General features: G+C 44.9%; 3 protein-coding genes and 1 pseudogene across 5 annotated transcripts in view; all 4 read right to left on the bottom strand.

Moving 5' to 3' along the window:
- Positions 1-7,511, bottom strand: part of osbp2a (oxysterol binding protein 2a) — a gene marked incomplete at both ends in the record, with an annotated part of 15,603 nt that extends 8,092 nt beyond the window's left edge. The window contains 5 exons of one of the 2 annotated variants that reach the window (XM_084486770.1): positions 484-607; positions 1,203-1,371; positions 2,300-2,550; positions 6,638-6,843; positions 7,351-7,511. In XM_084486770.1, the coding sequence (XP_084342896.1) occupies positions 484-607; positions 1,203-1,371; positions 2,300-2,550; positions 6,638-6,843; positions 7,351-7,511 (911 nt within the window). The remainder of the gene's footprint in view (positions 1-483; positions 608-1,202; positions 1,372-2,299; positions 2,551-6,637; positions 6,844-7,350) is intronic. The other variant, XM_084486771.1, reaches the window with a different exon arrangement.
- A 2,326-nt stretch (positions 7,512-9,837) lies between these two features.
- Positions 9,838-21,460, bottom strand: atp6v0a2a (ATPase H+ transporting V0 subunit a2a; the record flags this gene model as incomplete). The annotated part of the gene is made up of 20 exons (XM_084486491.1): positions 9,838-9,940; positions 10,347-10,518; positions 13,736-13,853; positions 13,985-14,110; positions 14,196-14,315; positions 14,803-15,013; positions 15,440-15,558; positions 15,659-15,749; positions 15,837-15,994; positions 16,075-16,214; positions 16,624-16,774; positions 16,867-17,079; positions 17,396-17,489; positions 17,737-17,819; positions 18,120-18,246; positions 18,379-18,479; positions 19,018-19,155; positions 20,485-20,582; positions 20,965-21,043; positions 21,350-21,460. The coding sequence occupies 20 exons, from the start codon at positions 21,458-21,460 to the stop codon at positions 9,838-9,840; spliced, it is 2,553 nt and encodes an 850-aa protein (XP_084342617.1).
- On the bottom strand, positions 11,425-12,147 carry LOC311367465 (SCAN domain-containing protein 3-like; annotated as a pseudogene). The gene has a single exon. The product of its transcript is annotated as an SCAN domain-containing protein 3-like (transcript).
- Positions 21,461-22,456: 996 nt separating the features above from the next.
- Positions 22,457-24,785, bottom strand: nfkbil1 (nuclear factor of kappa light polypeptide gene enhancer in B-cells inhibitor-like 1). Its single transcript, XM_084486511.1, has 4 exons — positions 24,424-24,785; positions 24,218-24,330; positions 23,820-23,931; positions 22,457-23,578 (listed from the first exon to the last, which is right to left on the bottom strand). The coding sequence occupies exons 1-4, from the start codon at positions 24,695-24,697 to the stop codon at positions 22,974-22,976; spliced, it is 1,104 nt and encodes a 367-aa protein (XP_084342637.1). The 5' UTR covers positions 24,698-24,785; the 3' UTR covers positions 22,457-22,973.
- Between the last annotated feature and the right edge of the window lie 226 nt (positions 24,786-25,011).

Below are 25,011 nucleotides of genomic sequence, written 5' to 3'. Positions count from 1 at the left end.
AGAGAGCCTACCGGAGAAGATACAGAGAGCCTACAGGAAAAGAGAGAGAGAGCCTACAGGAGAAGAGAGAGAGAGCCTACAGGAGAAGAGAGAGAGAGCCTACAGGAGAAGAGAGAGCCTACAGAGAACAAGAGCGCCTACAGAAGAGAGAGAGCGAGCCTACAGGAGAGAGAGAGAGAGCCTACAGAGGACGAGAGCCTACAGAAGAGAGAGAGAGAGAGCCTACAGGAGAAGAGAGAGAGCCTACAGAAGAAGAGAGAGAGAGCCTACAGGAGAAGAGAGAGAGCCTACAGGAGAAGAGAGAGAGAGCCTACAGGAGAAGAGAGAGAGAGCCTACAGAAGAGAGAGAGAGAGAGCCTACAGGAGAAGATAGAGAGAGCCTACAGGAGAAGAGAGAGAGAGCCTACAGAGGACGAGAGAGCCTACAGCAGAAGACAGAGCCTCTATAGGTTAAGCAACAGCCTGCAGGCCAGCAGGTCTTACCTGTGCTGTGTGTGGTTGCTGGCTGTCACGGTTATGAATGCCGGGGACTCCTCGACGGCGTCGAAGAACTCGCCGTCATCATTCTCATCACTGGCTTCCCCCTCTGGAGTTCTATCCACACCTGCTGCTCCACAAACACACAGGAAAACAAGATGGCCGACATCACACTCACACACTCCAAGTTGTGTTCCCTCCAGTCTTCCCCCGCAGGCGTACCAGGAGTAGGAGCCCATCGACAGATCTAATAACCATCGGGACATCGTTATTCATTTTTGTTTGGATTGTGGGAACAGCATGCCAGCAAGTTATTGCTGACAGGAGAGCAGCAACGAGAGCAAAGGAACTGGCTTCGAGGTAATCTAAAAGCACCTCATGAATCAAGATGGTTAAGTTTTATGACCTGCTAATACAGTGTTATCTCAATAGACACAGACACTGCATTTGTAATGGCGACGACCGAAGAAATGGGTTTAACGGCCAGTCGCCTGTACCGAAGGCTGCGTACGCATCAATAGGTTTCATTAAAAACGAATCGTACACAAGAGATGATTAAATGACTCCCACGTCCATCTCAGCACATACTACACCCACGGTGAATGAGTCAGACTGCTATCCCCCCGCGGGGGGGGGAAAGTTTGAGCGCCCCGCACCAAACTGGGTGTGAGAAAACGCTCAGGACGACCAGCGTGGAGGAGAGGAGAGGGAGCAGTGTTCCGGACCTGTGTGGGAGTTGGGATTCTCTCTCCAGGCGCGCTCCAGGCTGTTGTGCTGCTTGGCCAGCTGCTCTATGGTCTGCTCCAGATGGTGGCGCTGCTCCCTCTCATGCTGCAAGGCCCTCTGCCACCTGCGGTTGTGTGTCTCCGCTACGTCCAGGAAGTCTCTGCAAGCCTGTGGAGGCACATGGGATGATGACCCTCAAGGAACGGTCTCACAATCAGACGCTCTCACTGCAGGCCCCGGAGGGGAGGGGGGGGCTACGTGATTCACTGCCTGGTAATAAGTAGGACGGGTAAGGTTATTGGTAAGGGGGTTTGAATTGGCCACAGTGGCGTTCCGCTGAGCAAGAGGCGGACTCATCCTGTCCTGCCCTCATAAATAGCATCAGTAAATGTTGATAACATGGTTCCAGCACTTATCTGTCTGTTTCTCTCTCTGTCTCCATCTCTCTATTGGTAATTTAGACAACAGCGGGTGTCACACATTGGAAGTGACTCACATAGATCATTGCATTGGATGTGACTCACTGTGTTTACTCCAGCGTTTTGAATCTCCCTTTTTTTTACTCAGACTTTTACTCAGACTAAACATCAGACTTCACATTGCTCTTATGAGCATTCAACATTAGACATGACTCGCATTGATACTGACATCAGACAGGACTCATGTTGATCCTAACATCAGACCTGGCTCTCATTGATCCTAACATCAGACAAGAGTCATGTTGGACCTAACATTAGACGTGACTTATGTTGATTCTAACATGAGACGTTACTCATGTTGATCCTAACATCAGATGTGACTCACATTAATCCTAACATTAGACATGACTTATTGATCCTAACATCAGACAAGACTCTCATTAATCCTAACATTAGACGAGGCTCATGTTGATCCTCACATCAGACGTGACTCGCATTGATCCTAACATCAGACGTGACTCAAATGTATCCTCACATTGATCCTAGCAATGACTCATGTTGATTGTAACATGAGACGTGGCTCACATGGATCCATACATCAGATGCGATGACTATCAATGATCCTAACGGTGAGGCTAACATTAGACGTGACTCGTTGATCCGGACATCGGACTCACGTTGATGGCCGCGTTCGACGTGATGCGAAACAGGGTGGCACGTTCGTTGACGGCCTTCAGCCGGTCCGTGCCGTCGGTGGCCCCCCGCGGGTCCTCCAGTTCGCTGAGCGAGCGCTGGAGGGCGGCACCGTGCTTCCCAATCAGCTCGTTGCAGGTGTTCAGGTCATCCAGCTTGCTCGCCAGAGTCTTCAGCACGCCGGCCGTCAGCGCGCGGCCGTCCTGCGCTAGCGGGGCCTCATCTCCTGAGTCGTCTGTGAGAGCGAGCGCGAGACAGAGAGACAGAGAGGGGAATTTAAAAAAAAAGGAAAACCAAACCTTTAACTGAATAGTGAGGTGGTGGGTTAGATATTAGTGTTATGGATTGATCCTGTTGCAAATCTTCAGCTAAATGCATAAAGTTGAAATGTAGGATAAACCGTAAAGATGGACTCACAATGCCCTCTATGGGTTAGGAGATTATAAAAGGAGGGTGGGATTCAAACAGAGTAAAGGTGTAACTAATATAGTTTTTTGAATGATTGTTGATTTCAATTTAGTTTTTATGCAATAATACTAAAAAAGTAAGTAATAATCAAAATCTGCCTTACCCAAAAAAATCTACAGTGAGACGAGTTTGTGTCTGAGAACCAGAAGCTCAGAGCTTGAGGATCATAATGATCTGAAAAGGCTACAGTCCTAAATGCAGCCTCATTAAGGACACTAGTGTCCTCGGCTCCTTCCGAGTGTCCATAGTGAAGGTGCAGCCCTGCTGTAGAGAACATATCACTTCCTAGCCTCTCACTCACTCCCTCCCAGAGCCAGCACTTGCACAAATATGTGAATGAACACCGTTGCCTTGGAAACGTCGGCCCGTGCAATCAGGAGGCTGGGCTATTTTTAGCAACGATGGGAGGAGAGGAGGAAGAAGAAACTGATGATGACGCACTACACTTTCTCCTCTCCATGCTGGTAGGGATGAACCATTAGCTCCCACACACACACACACACAACACACACACACACACACACACACACACACACACACACACACACACACACACACACACACACACACACACACACACACACACACACACACACACACACACGTCCATCCCATCAAAGACGCTAGCGGGCCACTTATGAGGCTTCCACAAAGCAGAGGAGAGGGTCCAGCATGGGACTCCCATGATGCATTGCACTGAAAACAGGAACAAAGAGAACCGAGTTTATACTCGCTTAAAGACTCGAAGATTTGGGGAAGTGTGAGCAACCCTTTGTATCACTCACAATATCATGAATTTGGATTGTTTTAGCTGTGTGTGTGTGTGTGTCACTAATTACTAAAGAGTGACTCCCTCTAAAGTTACCACATAACACCACATAAAACTGAGTGGAAATTAACAGAGTGGTTTTAACTGAATCTCGGCCCCTGTTGCCACACCACAACAAGAAACAGAACCAGGAGAGCCAGACGGACGGACAGAAATCCCCACGTAAGACGGATACATAAACATCAGGCCGCTCTGGATTAGTAAACTCTCTGGAGGAGAAGATTAAAAGGAAGGGGTGTGAAGGCTGCAGGCACATGGATCGGTTTCATGACCCATATGCCGCAGATGGAGGGGAAATGTTGCTTATGACTCATGGAGCGTTTACAATGATGGTCATTGGTGATGTAGTGAACCGAGTCCAAATGCCAATCAGGACTGTTTAGAAAGCCCCATTAATAAATATGGGGAGAATGTGTACACAGACACTAGCCTGTGTGTGGGACATCGTAGGCATTAGAAGGTGATTTGTAACATTTAACATCTTTGGTTTGCGAGTGTCTATGGGCATTGATGCAAGTTATTGTTGACGGTTGACAGTGTTGAAATGTGATCAAAAGGAGAGACACTTTAAATGAACTAGAACACATTTATAAATGTAATCCATTCTAGTCTAATTCAGAGAAAGAAATGCATCACATACTGTACATATAGTTGCAGAAACTTACACATGCAGGACACACACACACACACACACACACACACACACACACACACACACACACACACACACACACACACACACACACACACACACACACACACACACACACACACACACGGTAGGTTATTAAAAAAATATCCATAGCCATATTGAATTACATTTTCATTATTTTCCTAGACATTGGTTAGCTGTACAGAAAAACACCAAGCATGTCTACAGCTATGAACTGAACAGTCATGAACTGCAGAATCTGTGAAAATGTAATGCATCGTGTTGTAAAAGCCTGAACATTTTATAAAAAGGCACACCCTGTTTTGGGTGATTTGTGCAGCTGTTCCTTTAAACACAACGGGGCAGATGAAAGTAGTGTCATCAGATATAAAAAAGTAGAGTCAGGATGAGACAATAGGTGCTAGTATGATCTAATGTCTTGAATTATTAATCAATCCTTTTACATCTTCCCGATATTCAGAAAAAATCTTACACCAAACACATCAACAAACGATTCCCTGCAGACAACTAGCCTATTCAAAAGTCCTTCCACTTCATCTACACAAGTCAGTCGAATCTGAACAACAGCAAACACTGTGACCACACCACGCCGTCTGCTTATAGAAAAGATCAAAAAGGACTTACATTCTGACACTCAAAAGACAGAATGCACTCATCTCTCCCTATCGTCCACAGAACACAAAAAGCAGGCCTTGCTGGTTGTTTTGAACAATACAATCCTTCTTCAGGGTCCTGCTTGTTTCTCTACTCTACTCTACTCTCCTGCATGGCAGAATGGGGAGGAGCAGACTGGAGGAAGGTCATTTCATTCAGCTCTGCCTGGCGTCATACTGAAACACCCAGGGAGGGAGGAGAATGGAGAGAGTGCGTGTGTGTGTGGGTGGGGGGAGGCGGTGTGTGTGTGTGTGTGTGTGTGTGTGTGTGTGTGTGTGTGTGTGTGTGTGTGTGTGTGTGTGTGTGTGTGTGTGTGTGTGTGTTGTGGTATGCGAGAGCCAGAGATGGCGAGACGGAGAGATAACAGACCAGCTAATTGCCTCCCCTAGGCGGGGACATGTTTTCAGAGCCTCGCTAGGAGATCCTTACAGACCAAGCTGATCGCTCTGTCCTCTACCAGAATGTCACTCAGGCAGAATGCAGCCATGATAATAATGTTGATGTGAAAAATATAAGATGAAGGGTTTAATAATGTGACCCTTCGGTCTGCTTAAGAAATGCATTTCTTCTTCAGTAGGATAAAAGCACACCTGCCCCCAGTACTGCTTAAAACGGGGTTGTGCTGCACAACACTGTCCTCTAGTGGTCACTCGAGGGATGAATCCAGAGTCACCTTGCAGTAAAACGGTTTCCATGCATCGTATCGGGACGTTTTTCTGTACGACCTTGGTGAAGACAAAACAAACTGGCATCTGCCCGTGATAAGACATCGGATTGTAACCAAGAGTGCGACGGAAACTAATTAATAAATGTATGTGTTTAATCGCTGCATGAATGGGGGAAATCAAGTATGAAATGAGAATCCCTCCCCCTTGTTGTCCCTCCTCCCAATGCATCATAAAAACAAAGAAAGACTTCATGACATAGCAGGTGGATGTTTCACGACGTAGAAGGTGGTTGATTCATGACGTAGCAGATGGATGCTTTATGATGTGGGGTGAATGCTCTATGACGTAGAGGTGAATGATCTATGATGTAGAAGGTGAATGCTCTATGGTGTAGAAGGTGAATGCTCTATGATGTAGAGGGTGGATGCTTTATGATGTAGAAGGTGAATGCTCTATGATGTAGCAGATGGATGCTTTATGATGAAGCAGGTGTATGAAGAAATTTGATGAGTAATTTGAAGCTAAATGTATTGTTTATTGATTTCCTTTACTCCCTATTATAGGCCTTATCATACTTGCCATTACTGAATACATTAACCGCATCCGGTTAACAATAATCATTATCTATTCAGGTTACATTACTATATTCAATCGTTACCAACGTCCACCAAAGCATTAATGTTGAAGTATTACACACTTTAATCAAACCCACAATTTTAACAAAAAAAATAGTGTTAGGCACTCTCATACACATATCTTTGTTTCATTATACCTGTATACCTGAAACCTAGTATAAACTCACAGGCCACATCCAGAAGGCTAGTGTTCCGGTCGAGATAAATGGCAGTGTATATATAATGCATGTCTGTAAAGGTCAGGGGCCTCCTTCGACATCAGATATACATGTTCACAATGAATCCGACACCCTTGTCGTTGCAGGGAGATGGGTGCTTAGGATTAGTTGACAGAAGGTCAACTGGTTGGGTCCGGTAGATATGAATAATTAACTAAATTGAGACACTCCACTTACCTGAGTGTTGCATCAGTTGAGTGGCATTTGCTTTCGCCTGTTGCAGGGCAGAAACCCACCGCTGGCACTCGGCGTCCGAGGTGGACTTCAGGTGGTAGCTCCGCCCACCGCTCGTTAACACCAGGTGGCAGGTGTCACCCACCTCGATGTGGGCCGTCACCAACGGGATGGTGCCGCGACAGGTGTGTGCCATCTCGGCCTGGGTCCTGCAGGAGGAAAACACACAATAATCAACAAGCGCGAACGAGCATGGGGATGAACGGCGCTTCTATCCAAGTGTAAATCTATTTCATGGGATTTGTCATGACGAATACACGCATGTGTGTTGCAAGGCTGGCGGCGATTGAATGGAGACAGTAGCGGTATGGCTGCCCTTTAAAGTGCAGTGCGCTGAACCGTACCCATGTACACAACACGGCGCCCAGTGAGGTCAGCGGGACACGCTTCCTACGCTATGATACAGCGTATTGTCCGTCACACCCATCCTCATCACAAACGGGTATTTGGGGGTTTAGTGGGGTGAGATGATGATGCGTAACGTGTATATGGATATGTAGCACATACTGTCATTATAGTGTGGGAAAGAATTTAAATGTGCATTAACGCTGCCTAAAAGCAACTCCAAAACAGTATGGAAAACACCTATTAACACAAATCTATCCAACGCGTTGGGCTAGTACTCGATGAGCTGCCATATCGCAGTGAAGTCCTACCTGTAGTACGAGAGGAGGCCGTTGCTCAAGACGAACCATCGCCGCTGGTACCCCTTCAAGTAGTTGGTCCATTTGAAGAGCCATCCGCGGTATGCGTCCAGCCCGGGCAGCTGGAGCCCCGGGAGAGTTGGAGAGGGCAAACTCTTCATCAGTTCGTTCATTTGGTCAGCTGGGTCACTCCACTAAATGGAGACGATGCCAGTTGTGGTCAGCTGTAGCTAGCTAACTACGCGTGGTGACCGCTACCGCTACTTTCTATGCTTCAAAACACGACAGTCAGGAGGGATGGTCAGTACAGGATAACCTCGTCCCAGGCGTTCTCCTCTCACGACGGAACGCATGGAGCGGGATGCTCCAATTGAGCGTTATTTGCGAGAAATAGGGCGGGACTTAACTTAGATGAATTTAGCGGCGAGAAGAGAGAGAGGTAGGAATTTCCGACCTAGGGATATCCGTTTCCGATACACGTTTCGGACGGTACTTTTACAAATTATTCATCAAAACTATATTTATTGTCCTTGTCGTCGTTGTTCGTATTCTTCTCATTGTATCGGTTGCGCTCTTGATACTATAAACTGGCGTACACAGCTCATAGGAGGTAAGAGACCGGAAATTGCGTTCCGGTAGACCGGTATAACGCTACGATTACAAAACAATCCTCTCTGCCAAGTACAGGATGGTCGCGGCAGCTAGCTTGCAGTAGTACTTAGTGGGCTGTGGAAAAAGCAGTCCCCCTAGCGGTATTTATAATGTGACAAGCACTTTTCATAAATTAGATTTTTTGAACAAAAAAAAGCCAAAAGTGACGCCATAAATGAGTGAATACAGAATGTGGGGGCGGATGCAATGACGTACATGTGCATATGGGTCTTCACTGTCAGGGGCAGTCAGCCAATAGAAAACGTGGATTGTCACCTTAACGATAGGCTTTCAATCAAGGATGTATGATGTCACATCATATATCCCAAATTGAAAGCACTGAAAAACTGATCAATATTGTAATGCAGCAACTAACAATTACGGATTAATCTAACCTAATTGTATTCTTCAAGCATAATTTCAACAACAGAACATATAAAAAATCCATAGCATAATAAAATATTTGTAGGATTTTGAAATGTTAACTTCTCTTCTGGGTATATATCAATCTTAGGATTAGTTGCAGGTTTTTAACATTTGTTCAAAAGCTTGGTTGACATGGAAAGGCACAGCATTTTTGCAGCAGCTTTGTGAACCGTGGACGATATATCAAATATGTTTATGTTGGGCAGTTATGTTGAGGTTATGAAAATTATGGATCACTGCGTCCACTGTTTAAATTAAAATTGTCAACACGCTTAGCTTTTCAACTATGGAGGAAACTTATTTTGGAGTAAATAAATGCTTGTTTAATGCAGGTTTCATGTACCTTGTTAAGGCAACTTATATTGTGCTGTGCATGCAGTATAATACAAATTGGTTTTGGTTGTATTCCATTTTCTAAATATATTTTCCAAAATGCCCCAACAACTGCTCAGAACAGAAATCATACAATCAAGAAAGATAAAATAACTTATTTTATAATTTTGCGCTAATGCTTTATTTGCTGGCATATATCTCAAAAGTAACACATTAAAATGGTTAAAATATGATTATTCTCATACAGGAAACACAACTTAAATAAATATACCAAATGAGTAGTGTGATAATCAAAAAATGGCCTTCGGGCCGTTTCCTCACAAGCATTACCAGGGGCTTTAAAATATGCTTAAAACCTATAAATAAGTTATCAGTAATAAGTAGCTAACAGTTAAAAGTATTTTCATTTGGCATCATCACAGTCAGTGAAGACTTTTTTTTGTACAATCATCTCTGCATTTAAAAAGTGCTCTATGACAATATGCTTTCACAAAACGTTACGTTGTAATACGTTGACATATTGACCAGTGTAGCTGATGGCTCCCTACAGCTGGTCAGTGTAGGGAACCCAGCAGGGATCTCTGTGAATAACACCAATCCGTTTGGCACTAAAAATGCTTGGTGTGATCTTCTGTGCATTTTGTTTTTTACATTCTTATTTTTTCACTTCACATTACAATGGATTATTATTCACCTTAAAAGACAATGTCATAAATTATACAAACAGCACGATGAGAATAGAGAATAGCAGGTTTTCAACTTGCAAAATAGCCTGAAAATGTGTTGCCTCTAGTTATGTCCCATTTCCAAAAACTAAAATAGAAAACCAATGTAACAGATTGAGACGCGTGAAGCCCCCTGTGCGGACCGGGGGTTCTGCTGAAGATAGTGGCGTTAACGTAAGCCAGGTAGTGCAGCCGGGATGTCAGGGAGGTGTCATGGTAATAAAAAGCTGCTACGACAGTGGGTTTCAGTCCATAGTAAATGTTGTCATTATCACAGTGGGAATTGTTCCAGCGTTCGGCGTGGTGCCGGGACACCGGTCGTCCCCGCCGCTCTCATAGAGGACATCGACCGTGTTTGGTTTGCCTACAGCAGGCCGTCTTGTTCAAAAATGGACGGCATGAGGGAGAAGTCAAACGGAATGAACTTGACACCCGTACCGTGGTAAAACTTGTTCTGGAACTCAACCCTGGGAAGGAAAAGGCATCGTAAGAACATTTCTGAAACATTTGGAAAACAATCATTTGATTTGATTGTCTATTTTGTGTATCTAGAGCAGAAACTGTATCCCCCAGGGATTAATAAAGTCTAGGTCCAGTGACAGTCCTTACCCTACCCACTGAATCTGGATATAAAACAACCCATGGATAAATAAAATCAAAAACCAGATCACAGACAACATATATATATATATATATAAAGAATGAGTGTAAATGCATGAGTGGAATGAGTGACTGATTGAGTGTGTGACTGAGTGAGAGTGTGTGACTGATTGAGTGTGTGACTGAGTGAGCAAGTGTGTGACTGATTGAGGGGGTGACTGAGTGAGCGGGTGAATGAGTGTGTGACTGAGTGAGCGGGCGAGTGAGACCCACCAGTGGAGGCGCAGGGCGTGCAGGAAGGCAGAGAGGCCCTCCATCACCAGGAGGATGGACACGGTGAGCGTGGCGAAGAGCCCAAACACCGGCACTAGTGCTATCACGCCCAGCTTGGAGGTGAACCTCAGGCCCAGGCGCATCACCATGCCCCACAGGACCTCCGACAGCTCTGAAACAGGGAGTCCAAATGGGTTCTCCAGAGTGACTTACAGTGGATTCTGATCATTAAGGAGCAGGGTGCCGACAGGTAGACTTCAGACACTTGGGATCAAACCCAGAACCTTTCAGCTGGGAGTCAAACTTATACTTATTTGATTGTCACACACTCTGTGAGTGTCTTCTCTGTCTTGTCCTGATGTTTCATGTGAGGACCACAATGTAAATAAGTCCTGGACTTTATTGTGTTTTAATCCTCAATTGTATTTTATGTCTTTTAATAAGGCACTTTGATACAATTTAAATAAATCGAATCAAAACACTCTAACCACTAGACCAGGGGTATTCAACTAAAATTCAAATAGGTCCAGTTAGAGAAAATGTCCTCAAGCAAAGGTCCGGAACATCATAATGTCTAACTTGCGTTATGATTCAGTGTGATATATATTGAAGTAGCCTAGTAGTTGTATCAACGTCTGCATGTAATCAACAACTGACTGTCAGATCAATATAGGAAGAACAATTCAAAAACATTTTGACAATATTTATTGTCACTTTTATACAATTATACAGATAATACTGAAGATATGTATTATTTAAGGAGGTTCAACTGACTCGACTGAAACTAATCTCTTCAAGGAAAAGAAGGGCTGCATTTAAAATCAAAATGGTGAAAATAAATATAATAATAATCTTAAAATAAAGATAAAATATATACTTACATACATTTTTGAAAAATAAAATTAAGTATAGCAGCAGCTTGAGTTTCCCCTTTTTCTTTGTGAATGTTTTAACAGTCTCAACCAATTTCAAAAACATATCTCAACACATCTTAACAATTGAACAGTTTTAGCTTCTCTTTCTTTTCCTCTTTTATCCAACCCCCCCACTTTCTGTTGTTCAGTGAGAGAACTGAGCTCTAGAGAAAAGCTGCCTCGCAGCTGTATGTGGAGCCAAACATGGTCAATGTGTACAGGGCTACTTTCCTCAGACCTGGGAAAGCTGTCTCGGAGACCATTTGGAGCCAGAAAGTGGCAGGGTCAATTATTCCAAACTGCTCTTTCAGCGCCACATCTGCTTGGAGATCAATCAGTTGCATCTGGAGAGGCCCAGCATTTTTCCATTTGAAGTGCTGTGTGACTTCCTTTGAGAACCCACTGACATCTGTGATTAGAAATGGGTTCTGAATGAACAAGGTGAGCTGCTGTCCAAAGGGGAAGCTGTCAAAACATTTGGAGAAGTTTACAATCAGCTTATCGACAAAGTCACCAAAATAAGACAATCTCTCCGTCCCTGAACCTGTTCCTGCACTGCTGGGAAGTGTGCACAGTCTCCCTGCAGGTCTTCCTTGAACACCTCAAGTTTCCTCTGAAAGGAGCGGACAGCTGTCATCAGTTCACAAATTGTACTGTCCTTGCCCTGTAGCTTCAAATTAAGTTCATTCGTGTGAAGTGATATCAACCAAAAAGGCCACATTATCCATCCTTTTCTCATCTTTTAAAAAGAGAGAAAACTCTGTTGCCTTCTGACTTCTCAGCTCTTCCAAGAAAGCTGCTACTTCCCTTCTGATGGACCAAAAGCGCTCTAACACCCTGCCTTTGCTAAGCCATCTCACGTTGTTGTGCAGCATCAGCGTTTGCATCAACTTCACTGAGGAATTCCCTGAGCATGCAATGCCGATAGGAAGAGGATGCCCTGAGAAGATTTATCATCTTCATCATTGTGTTCATCACTTCAGCATGCTCATCTGACAGGGTGGAGCACAGGACAGATTGATGTATTATACAGTGGTAAGAGATGAGCTCAGAATTGTCCTCTTTCATTCTTGCCACAGCTCATTTCTCTCTCCCTATCATGGCAGGGGCTCCATCTGTGGTTATTGAAACTACTTGTTTCGGCTCTATTCCTCGCTTTGCTAACATCTCCTTAATGGCCAGGTAGATGTCCTCTCCTCTTGTACTGGTCTTAAGGGGACACCTAACACATCTTCACAGAACTCTTTCTTTTCTTGGTTGAAGAACCTTACATAAATTAACAGCTGAGCATTGTCAGACACATCAGTGGACTCATCTACAGCTAAGCCTACACATGGTACCTTATGAATGGCTTCATCCAGCTGGGCTAGCACATCCTGGGTTAACATTTCACTTTTCTTTGTGGCTGATGATGCTGACATGGGTATTTGCTTTATTTTGTCACAAAGCTCTTCTTTCCGTTTCCCCTCAAGTAAGGTTTCAGCTACTGCACTCATGCACTCCTTGACAACCCCTCCATCAGTAAATGGCTTTTTGTGTTGACCCAAAATCCAAGTGACTCTGAGGGAACATTCATTAGCACGTTGTTGGGCAGTGAATGAATGGGTCAGGATCCGAGTGGATTGTTCATATTGGGCTCTGAGACTGCTTATTTTCTGTGACCGCAGTTCAGACTTGAGTGGGTATGTTTGGTGAAAAACTTTGTGCTTTGTCTCATAGTGGCGTTTCACGTTGGCACTTTTTATGAGTGCCACTGTCTCTGAGCATATGAGACAGACTGGTTTTGTGTTTCTAGTGGGAAGAATGAACATGAATGAGTCTGTCCATTCTGGGTTGAAAGCTCTGTTTTCGCTGTCCACTTTTCTCTTCTTAGAGAGCGCCATGTGTAGTTATTTTTCTGTCTCTTTTCTGTCTTGCTGTCTTTCTCACTCTTCTCCCGCTGTCTTTCTCACTCTTCTCCCGCTGTCTTTCTCACTCTTCTCCCGCTGTCTTATCTGCCTTCTCCCGCTGTATTACTCACTCTTATCTGACTTCTTTCTCTGTAATTCTCACAATTCTCTCGCATGATCACTCACTGTCTCACTGTCTGTGAGCCAGGCAGCCTGCGCCGGGAATGCACAGATTCGATTGGCTGAGTAGCATCACGTGGGATGGCTTAACTCGAATGCAATTGGTCAGTGGATTTCCTGATTCGCTAAACCAGTACCGTAAAGTCTAGAAACGCTGCACCGGTCAAAATAGAAGCGCCCCGTCAAAATTTAAAATACTTGAATAATTTATTGACTATAGGTCCGGGTCCGTATAGGACGGCGTCTGGGTGTGGACCCGGACCGCGGTCCGCCTGTTAGTGACCCCCGCACTAGACTGTCCACACACACAAAACCAAGAAGAAAAAAGAAGGCCAGACCGACTAAGAGATGAAACTGAACATAGTGGAGCTGTAACTGTGCAGCCCCCACTAGTCGCTGTACTTACGAGCATGGGCCAAGCTCAGAGCCCAGAGACGCAGGTATGAGGCAGTGTTGGAAATGCAGCCCAGGCAGTACTCTATGGTATGGATGGACTGGTGGAGAATCACGTCAGCAAAGTCAAACTAGAAGACAAAAGTAGAAACAAGAAGTCAGTGAAGACATTAGAAGCCCAACACCACAGACACAGACTCTTAACTCTCAAGACATCCGAGTCGTGTTGCCAGCTGGCCGGTAGAAGTCTGCTAGTGCTGACCTGTTTGGGCGCAGCGGCGGCGGCCTCTCTGCTAGTCAGCTCCTCTATTCCCTCCTCTTCGTCTTCGTCATACTGCGGCGTCGGGGCGCCGTCTTCCTCGCTTGCACGTCTCACCCTCTCATAACCCTGGGATGGGAGGGGGGGGGAGCCATGTCATCGGTGTTCACACGTGGGCTCAGCAAATCAGCGGTTGTACACAGCATAAGCTCACCCTGTGTCTCCTCAGGCCTTTCCCACCGCGGTACAGCCAGTAGAAGAAGAGCGGTTTCCCTAGCAACAGCACGGGAACCGACATCACGGCAACGCACACCAGGAAGACCTGTAGCCCTTTCTATAGGAGACACACAAACGCTCACTTTGAACTAAACGCACAGATTACGTCCCTTCCCTCCCCCTTCATATGATTCTCTACCATCGAAATGATAACGCGGTGTGCATTAATGTGATTGACAGGAAAGACAAATTCCTAAAAATCGTCTCATACAGAGTCCAAACATATTCTCACAGCACTTTCCCAAATTTCTGACGCTTGACTGTTGTTTTTCTTTATTTTAATATTATTGTGTTTCTTACGTATTTCTTAAAGGTCCCATGACATGCCATCTATCCATCACACATCTAGGTGGACACGCCCACCTGTGATGTCATAACAGACAGATTTTCAAAACTGCTTGTAACGGCTAATCACACTCACACCTGGTGGCATGTCACGGGACCTTTAAATTACAGCTCTTACAATCGTACCTGCAGCACCGTTGACAAACACACCACAGCACTACTCTGTCGTCGGGGGGACCCTTCGACCGATCGATGCCTACCTGTCCCGGGTAGAGGGGGCTGACGTCGGCGTCCTGCATGAGGAACATGTTGATGAAGTGGATGAGGATGCTGGGAGCCAGGCGAGAGTCCGGGGCCCCGAAGGCCAGCCACTTGTAGAGGATCATGAACACCAGGTAGCCAAAGAGACACAGCAGGAAGAGCAGCTCAGGGAGGAACACCAGGTACACATTGTAGCGCTGCCGGAAGTGTCTGCAGGACGGACACAAGAGATAGAGGAGGTCAGTGTCTATAGAACAGACCCCAGAGATAGAGGACATAAGCATCTACAGGACAGAGACCAGAGATAGAGGAGATGAGCGACTACAGGACGGACACAAGAGCTAGAGGAGACACCAGAGATAGAGGAGGTAAGTGTCTACAGGAGGGACACATGAGATAGAGGAGATACTGTAAGTGTCTTGGGACAGACACCAGAGATGGAGGACATAAGCATCTACAGGACAGAGACCAGAGATAGAGGGGATGAGCGACTACAGGACGGACACAAGAGCTAGAGGAGACACCAGAGATAGAGGAGGTTAGTGTCTACAGGAGGGACACACAAGATAGAGGAGATACTGTAAGTGTCTTGGGACAGACACCAGAGATGGAGGAGATAAGCGTCTTCACACTCACAAGTGGTTGAAAACACTGAGCACCACTCCAAAGGTCATGTGCACGACCCCGATTATGACGGACATCTTCATCTTGTAGGAGTTCAGGAAGGACAAACGATTCACCGCCATGTTCCAAATCTGGTCAAGTATTGTGAAGAAGAAACGTATACATATATCAAAGACAGTTGGTAACAGTGAGTGAACGTTACGTGACAGGACGGGAGCTGATGGGACTCACGGGGTCAATGCCAAACGGGTAGGGCCCGATAAACACGCCGCTGATGTTGGGATCCAGAGTGAGCAGACTGTTGGACTGAAGGCTTTCGTTCCTGCAACACGTCGGAAAAAAACATTCAGAGATGGCATCGACATTAACATTTGTGTCTGGGTGCTCCTCTCGTGTGTCAGTCACTCACGTCCACTGGTGGCTGGCGAACATGGCCTTAATGCTCCACCCCGAGCCGAAGATGTTGAGGGACTTGGAGAAGCAGTCGTTGTAGATGAGGCCGGTGTACACCGAGAACAACCCCATCAGGAGAATGATGTAGCGGCCCGCAAAGAACGTGTTCCAGATCTGTCGAGGGTGTTATGCATGATTAAATCTCACGATTGGGGAAACATTTTTTGTGAATGGGATCTCCGGTGGGTTCCTACTTCATTATCGGAGCGTTTCTTCTTCTGGTTCTTCTCTGTCAGCACCATCCACAGGGCGAAGAGGGTCATGACCAGCCCGTGGCCGAGGTCCCCGAACATCACCGCGAACAGGAAGGGGAAGGTGATGATGGTGTACGGAGCTGCCAAGCAGAGACATGGATTAGGGATACACGTTCTGCTCTGCTCGTCTGAAATCAAGGCAGATTGGTCAGAGTTGTGGGGCTGTTGACAAAGAGAATAATTTAAATCCCTTTCAGCTAGTTTGACTGTCAATCAAATGTGTCAAGTATGTGGCCCCTTGGACAGTGATCACTGAGAACAGAGATATGTAGGGCAGTCACACCATAATGTATATATAAATTATGTATACACAGTCAACATAATCTGTTGATAAATTATGTCATCTATCTGTAAATTATGTACACAGTAACACCATAATCCATCCACAATCACAGGCCAGTTATAGATAACTGATTCTTTATCAACAGCAGGTCGTTTAATAACATCAATACAGATAATAAATTCCTGCGCTCCTGTGTGTGTGTTTACCTGGGCTGGCCTCTCTGTAGTCCCCCACGCCGTAGGCCTCCACGATGCTCTGGAACCCACAGGTGAATTTATTGGTCCTGAGCATGGTGGGGGGCGTGTCATTGCTCGGGATGCGGTTGACGAACGACGGCACCGTGGCCTCACCTTTCCTCTGGAAACCCACAAAAAAAAATACACATCAATTTCACATGATCTGATAAAGTGGGGGTGTGAGTGAGCATCAGTGGATGCTTTCACGCTCACCGAGCCTTCCTCCAGCGCCCCCCGCAGGTTGGCCAGGTCACTGACGGGACACCACACCTCTGCGATCAGACACTTGTTGGTGACGTCGAAGCTGCACAGGTTGAGGATGTGGTAGATGGCCTTCATCTTCTTCACCTGCACCACCCAGGAGAAGGCCGACTCCGAGGACTTCTGCAGAACCTGCCTCAGGTAGTCCTCGGTGCGATGCAGCACCTGCACACAACCGTTTATTTAGGATCTATATTATTGACTAGACTTTACCCTGTTTATTATGATCCTATACTATGACAAAGTTATTAACCTTTTTTATTATGAATCTATACTATGAAATAGTATTTACTAGTATTTAACCTTTTTTATTATGAATCTATACTATGACATAGTATTTACTAGTATTCCACCTTTTTATTCAGAATCTATAAAATTACATAGTATTGACTAGTGTTGCCAGGCTCAGGGATACATAAAGAACACATATGGGATCGAAACCCAGAGCCCTTCACCCCCTTTTGGTTTGTGGAAGTCCTACATTGTTGAGATCTTGGATGCGTGTCCTAAGGCTGTCCATCACGTCCGCCCTCTCCTCATCATTCTCCGGGTGGGGGTACAGATGACAGTGGTAGCTGAGGGGGGAAGAAGACTACGTATTGAAAAAAAACTCCATCATGTGTATTGCATCATGTTGTTACACGTTATAAATACATTTTTCATGTACTACATAATTTTTTACATCTACAACATAATGTTTAACATCTACCACATCATGTCTTTATATATAATAAATACATGTTTCATGTGTACTACATCATGTTTGGCTTTGGCAATGCATCAAAGAAGAATCTGTTTATTTCTTTAAAAAGGTAGACTCACCAATCACAGATCTTCTGAACCTTCTGCCCAATCTGGTCGCCCCAGAAGGAGATAAGAAACACGACACTTTTGTTGATCTCACCCTAAAATAAAAATAGTGTAACGTTGTAAAATGAGGTGCTGTTGTAACTACTCCAGACCCACTTCTCTAATAGGAGGGTTTGACTCATGTGACCAATGTAGGCCAGGCACCCGCCGTGTTCCACTTTAGACGTGTCAGGAGGAGCGGCTGTAGACTGTACGGCAGGACAATACATCAGATTAAGCCTCTTAAACAAATGCAAGGAATCACATTATGGAGACGGTCGGCTTAATTATACTAAAACCCTGTGGGTAACAGATAAAGACATCAAATGAGCAGTGTTCTGCACCGTTGAACTCACAGTGTCCAGGTCAGCCAGACTCTCGTCCACCTCTGTGTAGCTCAGGATGGTGTAGCCTTTACACACTCTCCACAGCATTCGCTCAAACGCCTCCACCTTCCCTCTATGGATCAGACCCGACACAAACCTACAAGCCATGGAGAGGTTTACAATTTAGATACAATTTACAATTAAACGCCATTCATTAATACGACACACCAGCCATTAGGCTGAGAGCCTTTGTGTGAAAGATGTATATGTGGACGATGATAAAGATCACCCCAGCTTGGCCCCCAGTCTCTGCATGCCGGTGCAGCCGGTCCCTGCTGGGTCAGTCTCCAGCGTGGGGAACTCTTCATACTGCGGCCCCAGGGCCTCGTGCTGAAGGCAAAGGAATGACGCTTTTATTTTGAAATTAAAAACCAATTTGTACAAATACATTTTTTCACATTTCTTCTAATACATGTTGTAGATTGACTACTTTTTGTTAATGGAAAATGTTTGATAAAAAAAACGAGATTGGAAAGAAATACAAATTTATGTAAATCAGTAGGGTTATGCAAAGAGTGATCCGGGAGAATGCAAATTAGGTTTAAAGAAAAACAATTTGTAACTTGCAAGAAAGTATCCTTGCTAAGGGATATCGAAGGCTTCAGAATGGCAATCTTGTTATAATCCCCCATATATAATTCATTGCACATTTGAATAATATGATAGAATAATAATGTAGAAAGAAATAATTTATAGCTTGTTCTACCCATATGGTTTACATACACGTAAACCATTGGTGAACAAAAGTTTACAAATGAGCTTGAATGCTAAATTCTGGACAAGGACCAATGGCGAGAAATGAAGTATATAGAATAGTGTATCAACTAAGTGCATTCACAGGAGGAATGAGTCCCCCATTATCACTCACCCTGGAGCGGCTGTGGATGAAGGTGCGTGTGATCTTCAACATGTGTGTGTACTCCGTCAGCTCCAGGCGGTTCCTCTGCAGCTTCTCCTTGTTCCGCGCCACCTCACTCAGCTCCATCTCCAACCTCTGGAGCTGCTCCTACAGGGGACATCACACAGTGACATCACACAGTGACCACTAAAGACGACATCATAGTGATATCCACAGGTTACATCATACAGTGACCACTAGAGGTTACACCATACAGTGAGCACTAGAGGTTACACCATACAGTGACCACTAGAGGTTATACCATACAGTGACCACTAGAGGTTACACCATACAGTGAGCACTAGAGGTTACACCATACAGTGACCACTAGAGGTTACACCATACAGTGACCACTAGAGGTTACACCATACAGTGACCACTAGAGGTTACACTAACAGTGACCACTAGAGGTTACACCATACAGTGACCACTAGAGGTTACACTAACAGTGACCACTAGAGGTTACACCATACAGTGACCACTAGAGGTTACACCATACAGTGACCACTAGAGGTTACACTAACAGTGACCACTAGAGGTTACACCATACAGTGACCACTAGAGGTTACACTAACAGTGAGCACTAGAGGTTACACTAACAGTGACCACTAGAGGTTACACTAACAGTGACCACTAGAGGTTACACCATACAGTGAGCACTAGAGGTTACACTAACAGTGAGCACTAGAGGTTACACCATACAGTGAACACTAGAGGTTACACTAACAGTGAGCACTAGAGGTTACACCATACAGTGAACACTAGAGGTTACACCATACAGTGACCACTAGAGGTTACACCATACAGTGAACACTAGAGGTTACACTAACAGTGACCACTAGAGGTTACACCATACAGTGACCACTAGAGGTTACACCATACAGTGAACACTAGAGGTTACACTAACAGTGACCACTAGAGGTTACACCATACAGTGACCACTAGAGGTTACACCATACAGTGACCACTAGAGGTTACACTAACAGTGACCACTAGAGGTTACACCATACAGTGACCACTAGAGGTTACACCATACAGTGACCACTAGAGGTTACACTAACAGTGAGCACTAGAGGTTACACCATACAGTGAACACTAGAGGTTACACCATACAGTGACCACTAGAGGTTACACTAACAGTGAGCACTAGAGGTTACACCATACAGTGACCACTAGAGGTTGCACCATACAGTGACCACTAGAGGTTACACCATACAGTGAGCACTAGAGGTTACACTAACAGTGACCACTAGAGGTTACACCATACAGTGAACACTAGAGGTTACACTAACAGTGACCACTAGAGGTTACACCATACAGTGAACACTAGAGGTTACACTAACAGTGAGCACTAGAGGTTACACCATACAGTGACAACCACACAGGACTTGGTGCTGTAGCCTACTATGATCTCCAGGGGTTGTTCAAGTAGCCTACCATGATCTCCAGCACTTGCTTAGGTGGAGGGGCGGCTGGACTCGCTTCCTCTTCTGGAACAGCAATATTAGCTTTACGAATCTCCCTCAAAAGGTATCCTGTCCAATGGAAAGATAAGGTGATGTTTATTATTATAACAAATGGATTGACATATCTGATGAGGTACTATAGCATGCATGCGTATAGTCTACACGTATATTCATACCACACATGTATTTTTATAACTGGATTTTATAGGCAACAAATGAGCTGTTATGTTTGGACATTTGTTTTACTTTCCTCAAAAGGTATCCTGTCCAATGGAAAGATAAGGTGATGTTTATTATTATAACAAATGGATTGAAATATCTGATGAGGTAATATAGCCTACATGTATATTCATACCACACATGTATTTTTTATAACAACTGGATTTTATAGGCAACAAATGAGCTGTTATGTTTGGACATTTGTTTTACTTGATCCATCCTCTCATCTTACCCAGGATTCTCTCCATCTCCTCGCACCTTTTAATTTCACTGACGAAGCGGCGCTGGAAGGAGCTGACGCTGGGATTCAACTGAAAGAATAGTCGATATTATAAATAAAACATGAATAGATTATTCAGGTGGGGACAGCAAACCATAGCATTATTTGACACGTTAGCAGCATTTTTATTTAAATGTAGCATGCCCATTTATCTCCGATTGGAGGACGAACTTTTACTTCGTTCATTATTTCGCTGCATCCGCAAATTAACACGTGCGCCCTGTCACAGACAGTCAGGTGTTCGCTGCCGTTAAAGCTCATGATGCTATTGTAGGAACCACCCAGTTGAACGGGCTTTATTCGTTTTTGGTATTATTTCTACAGTTCAGGTACTTACATCACGAAACTCCACGAGTCCCATCTCGCCGAGTTCACTTATGCAGTCGTATTCAGAGCCAGACTGCAGAAACAATTGGGCCAAGCACATCTCCTCACTTCTGAACACCATCTTATCTGCAGACAACCAACCACCTCCACTCCCGGGCCTTAAAGTGGAGCTCTTCTGCTCCGAAGACGAACGCTTTGTTGTCACAAATACAAACAACTAGCTACATAATAACCTTACCGCGAATTCAAGTGTTTACACGTGAATCAATTAAATTGCCCGCGGATTAACTAACGTCCATTTAACAAATTAAACCAAAGCTGTCTCGCGCGCAGTCTAAACCTCGCTCCCATACAGCCCATATGGGTTTACCATCCGTTTAATGTCTGCTGAATATAGTGAAAACAAAGAGCGAATCCTCCCTGATGCACCTTCTCCATCGACCGAGTTCCGAGAAAGGCGTCATCATAAAGCCTACCTAGAGCACCTGTCTCCGGGACGGTAGGCCTACACCGCAGCCTGAATGAACCTCAGTAGTATAACAAACGAATGGCAAAAGCACAATACGCTATATAAGAAAGGTGTAACGCGGAACTACAAAAAGGAGTATCGCAGAACAATAAATGTGGATAATTTGAAGACAGGCTGCGGCCTTCACTCGCTCTCCGCCGGCGGCAGAATGGACACAGATTGCGTCTCCGGGTTGCCAGATTTTTCCATTGTCTCTAAGTGTAGACGTGTGAGACAAGTGTGACTCTTGTGAATAATAGCCTACAAGCGACATATTTTTTATAAGTATATAGTCAACAGCACAATCCATTTTAATAACCTAAGAGACATTTAAAGGTAGGCCTATATTGAAATAAATAGGAGTTGCCTTTTGTGTCCTGTGACATTAATCAATTTACACGTAACAAATCAATGCAAATCGGAATACATATCAAGAAAATTCTTTACAACGGTTATTATTCAACAGTAACCTTTATTGAAAAACGTAGGCCTACTGTTGCCATGCAATTTCGTTAGCGCTACACCCACATAAACAAACCACATCATGTAGTGTGCGGACGATATAAAGAGGGATATTAAAAAATCTGGCAACCTGCGCATCGCTTTTTCAGTCATTATCAACAACTGGACTAGCGGCGTTTTTTTAAGGCGATTCATTACTTACAATCCAGCTGTATCAAAAAAAACATGTTTGCAATAGTATCTAAACCATTTATTCTTATAGTATATGCATTCACAATTAGAAGACATTGGTATTTTATGGTAAAAATCAGTTATTACAAATACGACACGTTGTGCAGAATGCATTTCAATGCATTGAAACGGTCCGGCTGAAGGAAATATCTACACAAATGAACATTTAAAAACCAATTCATGTTAACTTTATGTTCAATTTTCATTTTTTTATTCATTTTATATCACAATACTTTAAATAACATGGAACAGAGGTAGTCTTTTTTAATTCAAGATTGAAAGAATCATGACAACCAGTCAAAAATAACTGCCACGTTCCAAATGCTCGATGACCATTTTGTCTTGTCTTTAGGGACACAGGTGAATCTTCGGTCTCCCTCCTCTATGTTACGATCTTATCTGACCTCCTTTCCTTTCCTTTCCTCGTTTCCCCCTAGTCCCTCAGAGTCTGCGCCAGTCTGTTGAGCTCCTGCGAGAGTGCCGTGACCGTGTCCAGGATCCTCTTCCTGTCCGTCTCCTGCAGCCGCGAGCCGCACCGCTGGGCAAACCTGTCCGGGTGCCACAGTGTCTGCTGTCGCTTCAGCAGCTTCCGGAAGGTGGGCAGGTCCGTGCGGTCGGCTCCGGTCAGCATCACCTCCAGCATGTCCGCCACCGTGCCGCGGGGGGCCGGCCAGGGGATGTCCCCGTAGCCCAACTTGGCGCTGGGGGTCGGGGCGGTGGCGCTGGCCCCGGCCCCGCTCTTGAAGGTCGCCTCGCATTTCTTGTCGTAGCGGCGCTTCTTGGCCAGGCGGGTCTCCTCCTCCTTGCGCTTGGCCCGGGCCAGGTACTCCTCGTGCTCCTTCTGCAGCTTCTCGTGCAGCTCCTTGTAGGCTTGCTCCTCTTCCTCCTTCTCCTTGGCGCTCTTCCCCCTCTTGCGGCTGGAGCCTGAAGCGGCCAGCCTCTGAGCCTCTGCGTTCTTTTTCTCGAAATACTCGTTCCTGATTTGGTCGGCCCAGTCTCCGAAGTCCTCCTCTTCGTCGTCGAGGGGCAGGTTGTCGGCTGCAAGGCAACGGCGGTTAATCAGTGATAAAATGGATTATTCCATTTTACTCAGTTATGAATGGATTATTCAGTATGTATTCAGTGATAGAGGTATCATTCCAGTCCATCCAGTCATAAATGTATGTATTATTCAAGGTTTAATCTGTTATACATGGATAATTCAGGGTTTATTCGTTTATAAATGGATCATTAATTGGAGTTATATCTAATAACAGTACAAAGTAAAAGTTAAAAGTACCCTCATATACGCCGAAGCTTTCAAAGAAGTCATTTTCACATTCTCCAAAGAGCTTCTCTCTCCACTCCTTCTCTGGGTCAGCCACAGGCTGTTGGCTCTTGCTGGGCCTTGGCTTATAAGAAACACTCATACATGTCAACATTTTTATCTGAACATCAAACATTTATCACGATTTATTCCAGAAAGCTTTTTATAAATGTGGAACATTTCTGTTTAGTTGTGCGTCCTAGTCCTAATGAAAACAAAGATATACAACACACTGTTGGGCCAACTATCCAGGTTTAGTGAATCTTTGGCGAATCATTTAATTTCGATCAAACAACATACTACAGCACATCTACAACAAGTTTTGACTTTGGTACCATTATGATACTATTAAAACGCTTGAGTAGACCAACCTGGTCATCTTTCATCCACTGCAACAAGTCTTCAGGTGTGACGCCAGCAGAGTTCGGTGTCTGCATCGCTTCAGGGCAGCTGTTCCGCAGAGGGATGACAAGGTCCTCATAAGCTGAGGAGACAAACACAAGACACAGGGTTAGAGAGAGGTCTGTCTGGTGCCCTGCAGACCTCAGGATCAAAGGATATCACCAGGGGCTTTCACCTGTTCGTCCATGTTTAAGCGCTCTGTTGGCCGCTATATGCAATACTGTGTCGCCTTTACGGTCCTTACGAAGGACTTCAGCCCCATGCTTCAGTAGGAGCCGCAGCACCGCGTCGTCCCCCCGCGAACAAGACACATGCAACGGTGTTCTTTCCTTTTTGCCTTGAGAGAAATTAACATCGACGTCTTTATGCTTCCGCAAATATGACTTCAACTTCAATAAACTACCCGCCTCGACGTATTTCAAAACTCGTTTTTGTGTATGGGATAACATTATGCGTTTGACGTTTTGTCTGACTAGCTATGATAACAGAAACAAATAAAAATGCATATGAATTCTTCAGGAACTACACAGTCGCACCACAAACAACATCACTCATTTGGTGCGTCCCCGTTATGCTTCCGCTTGGAAAGGATTGAGAGACAAAGGTTCCGCTGCAGCACCAAGCTGAACCCGCCAGCAGGTGTCAGTATTTTCTTGTTAGAAATAACATTGGACTAAAGCGTTCGTTGTTCGTTGGTCTCATTAGTGGTTGTAGGCCACTTAAGTTGTAATCTAATTGGAGCTACGCATGTATCATTAAGGAG

The sequence above is a fragment of the Micromesistius poutassou genome, assembly GCF_964030765.1.
Source record: "Micromesistius poutassou genome assembly, chromosome: 22".
Lineage (NCBI taxonomy): Eukaryota > Metazoa > Chordata > Actinopteri > Gadiformes > Gadidae > Micromesistius > Micromesistius poutassou.
Note: the sequence above shows the minus strand (reverse complement) of the source record. Positions and strands in the feature narration are given on the sequence as shown.

Excerpts from the sequence above, each read along its gene's own strand:
- nfkbil1 (XM_084486511.1), bottom strand. The coding sequence starts at position 24,697 with ATGTTATCCCATACACAAAAACGAGTTTTGAAATACGTCGAGGCGGGT. Across the intron at positions 24,331-24,423 it reads GCTTAAACATGGACGAACAG|CTTATGAGGACCTTGTCATC; the intron begins GTGAAAGCCCCT and ends TTGTCTCCTCAG. Across the intron at positions 23,932-24,217 it reads AGTGGATGAAAGATGACCAG|CCAAGGCCCAGCAAGAGCCA; the intron begins GTTGGTCTACTC and ends GTTTCTTATAAG.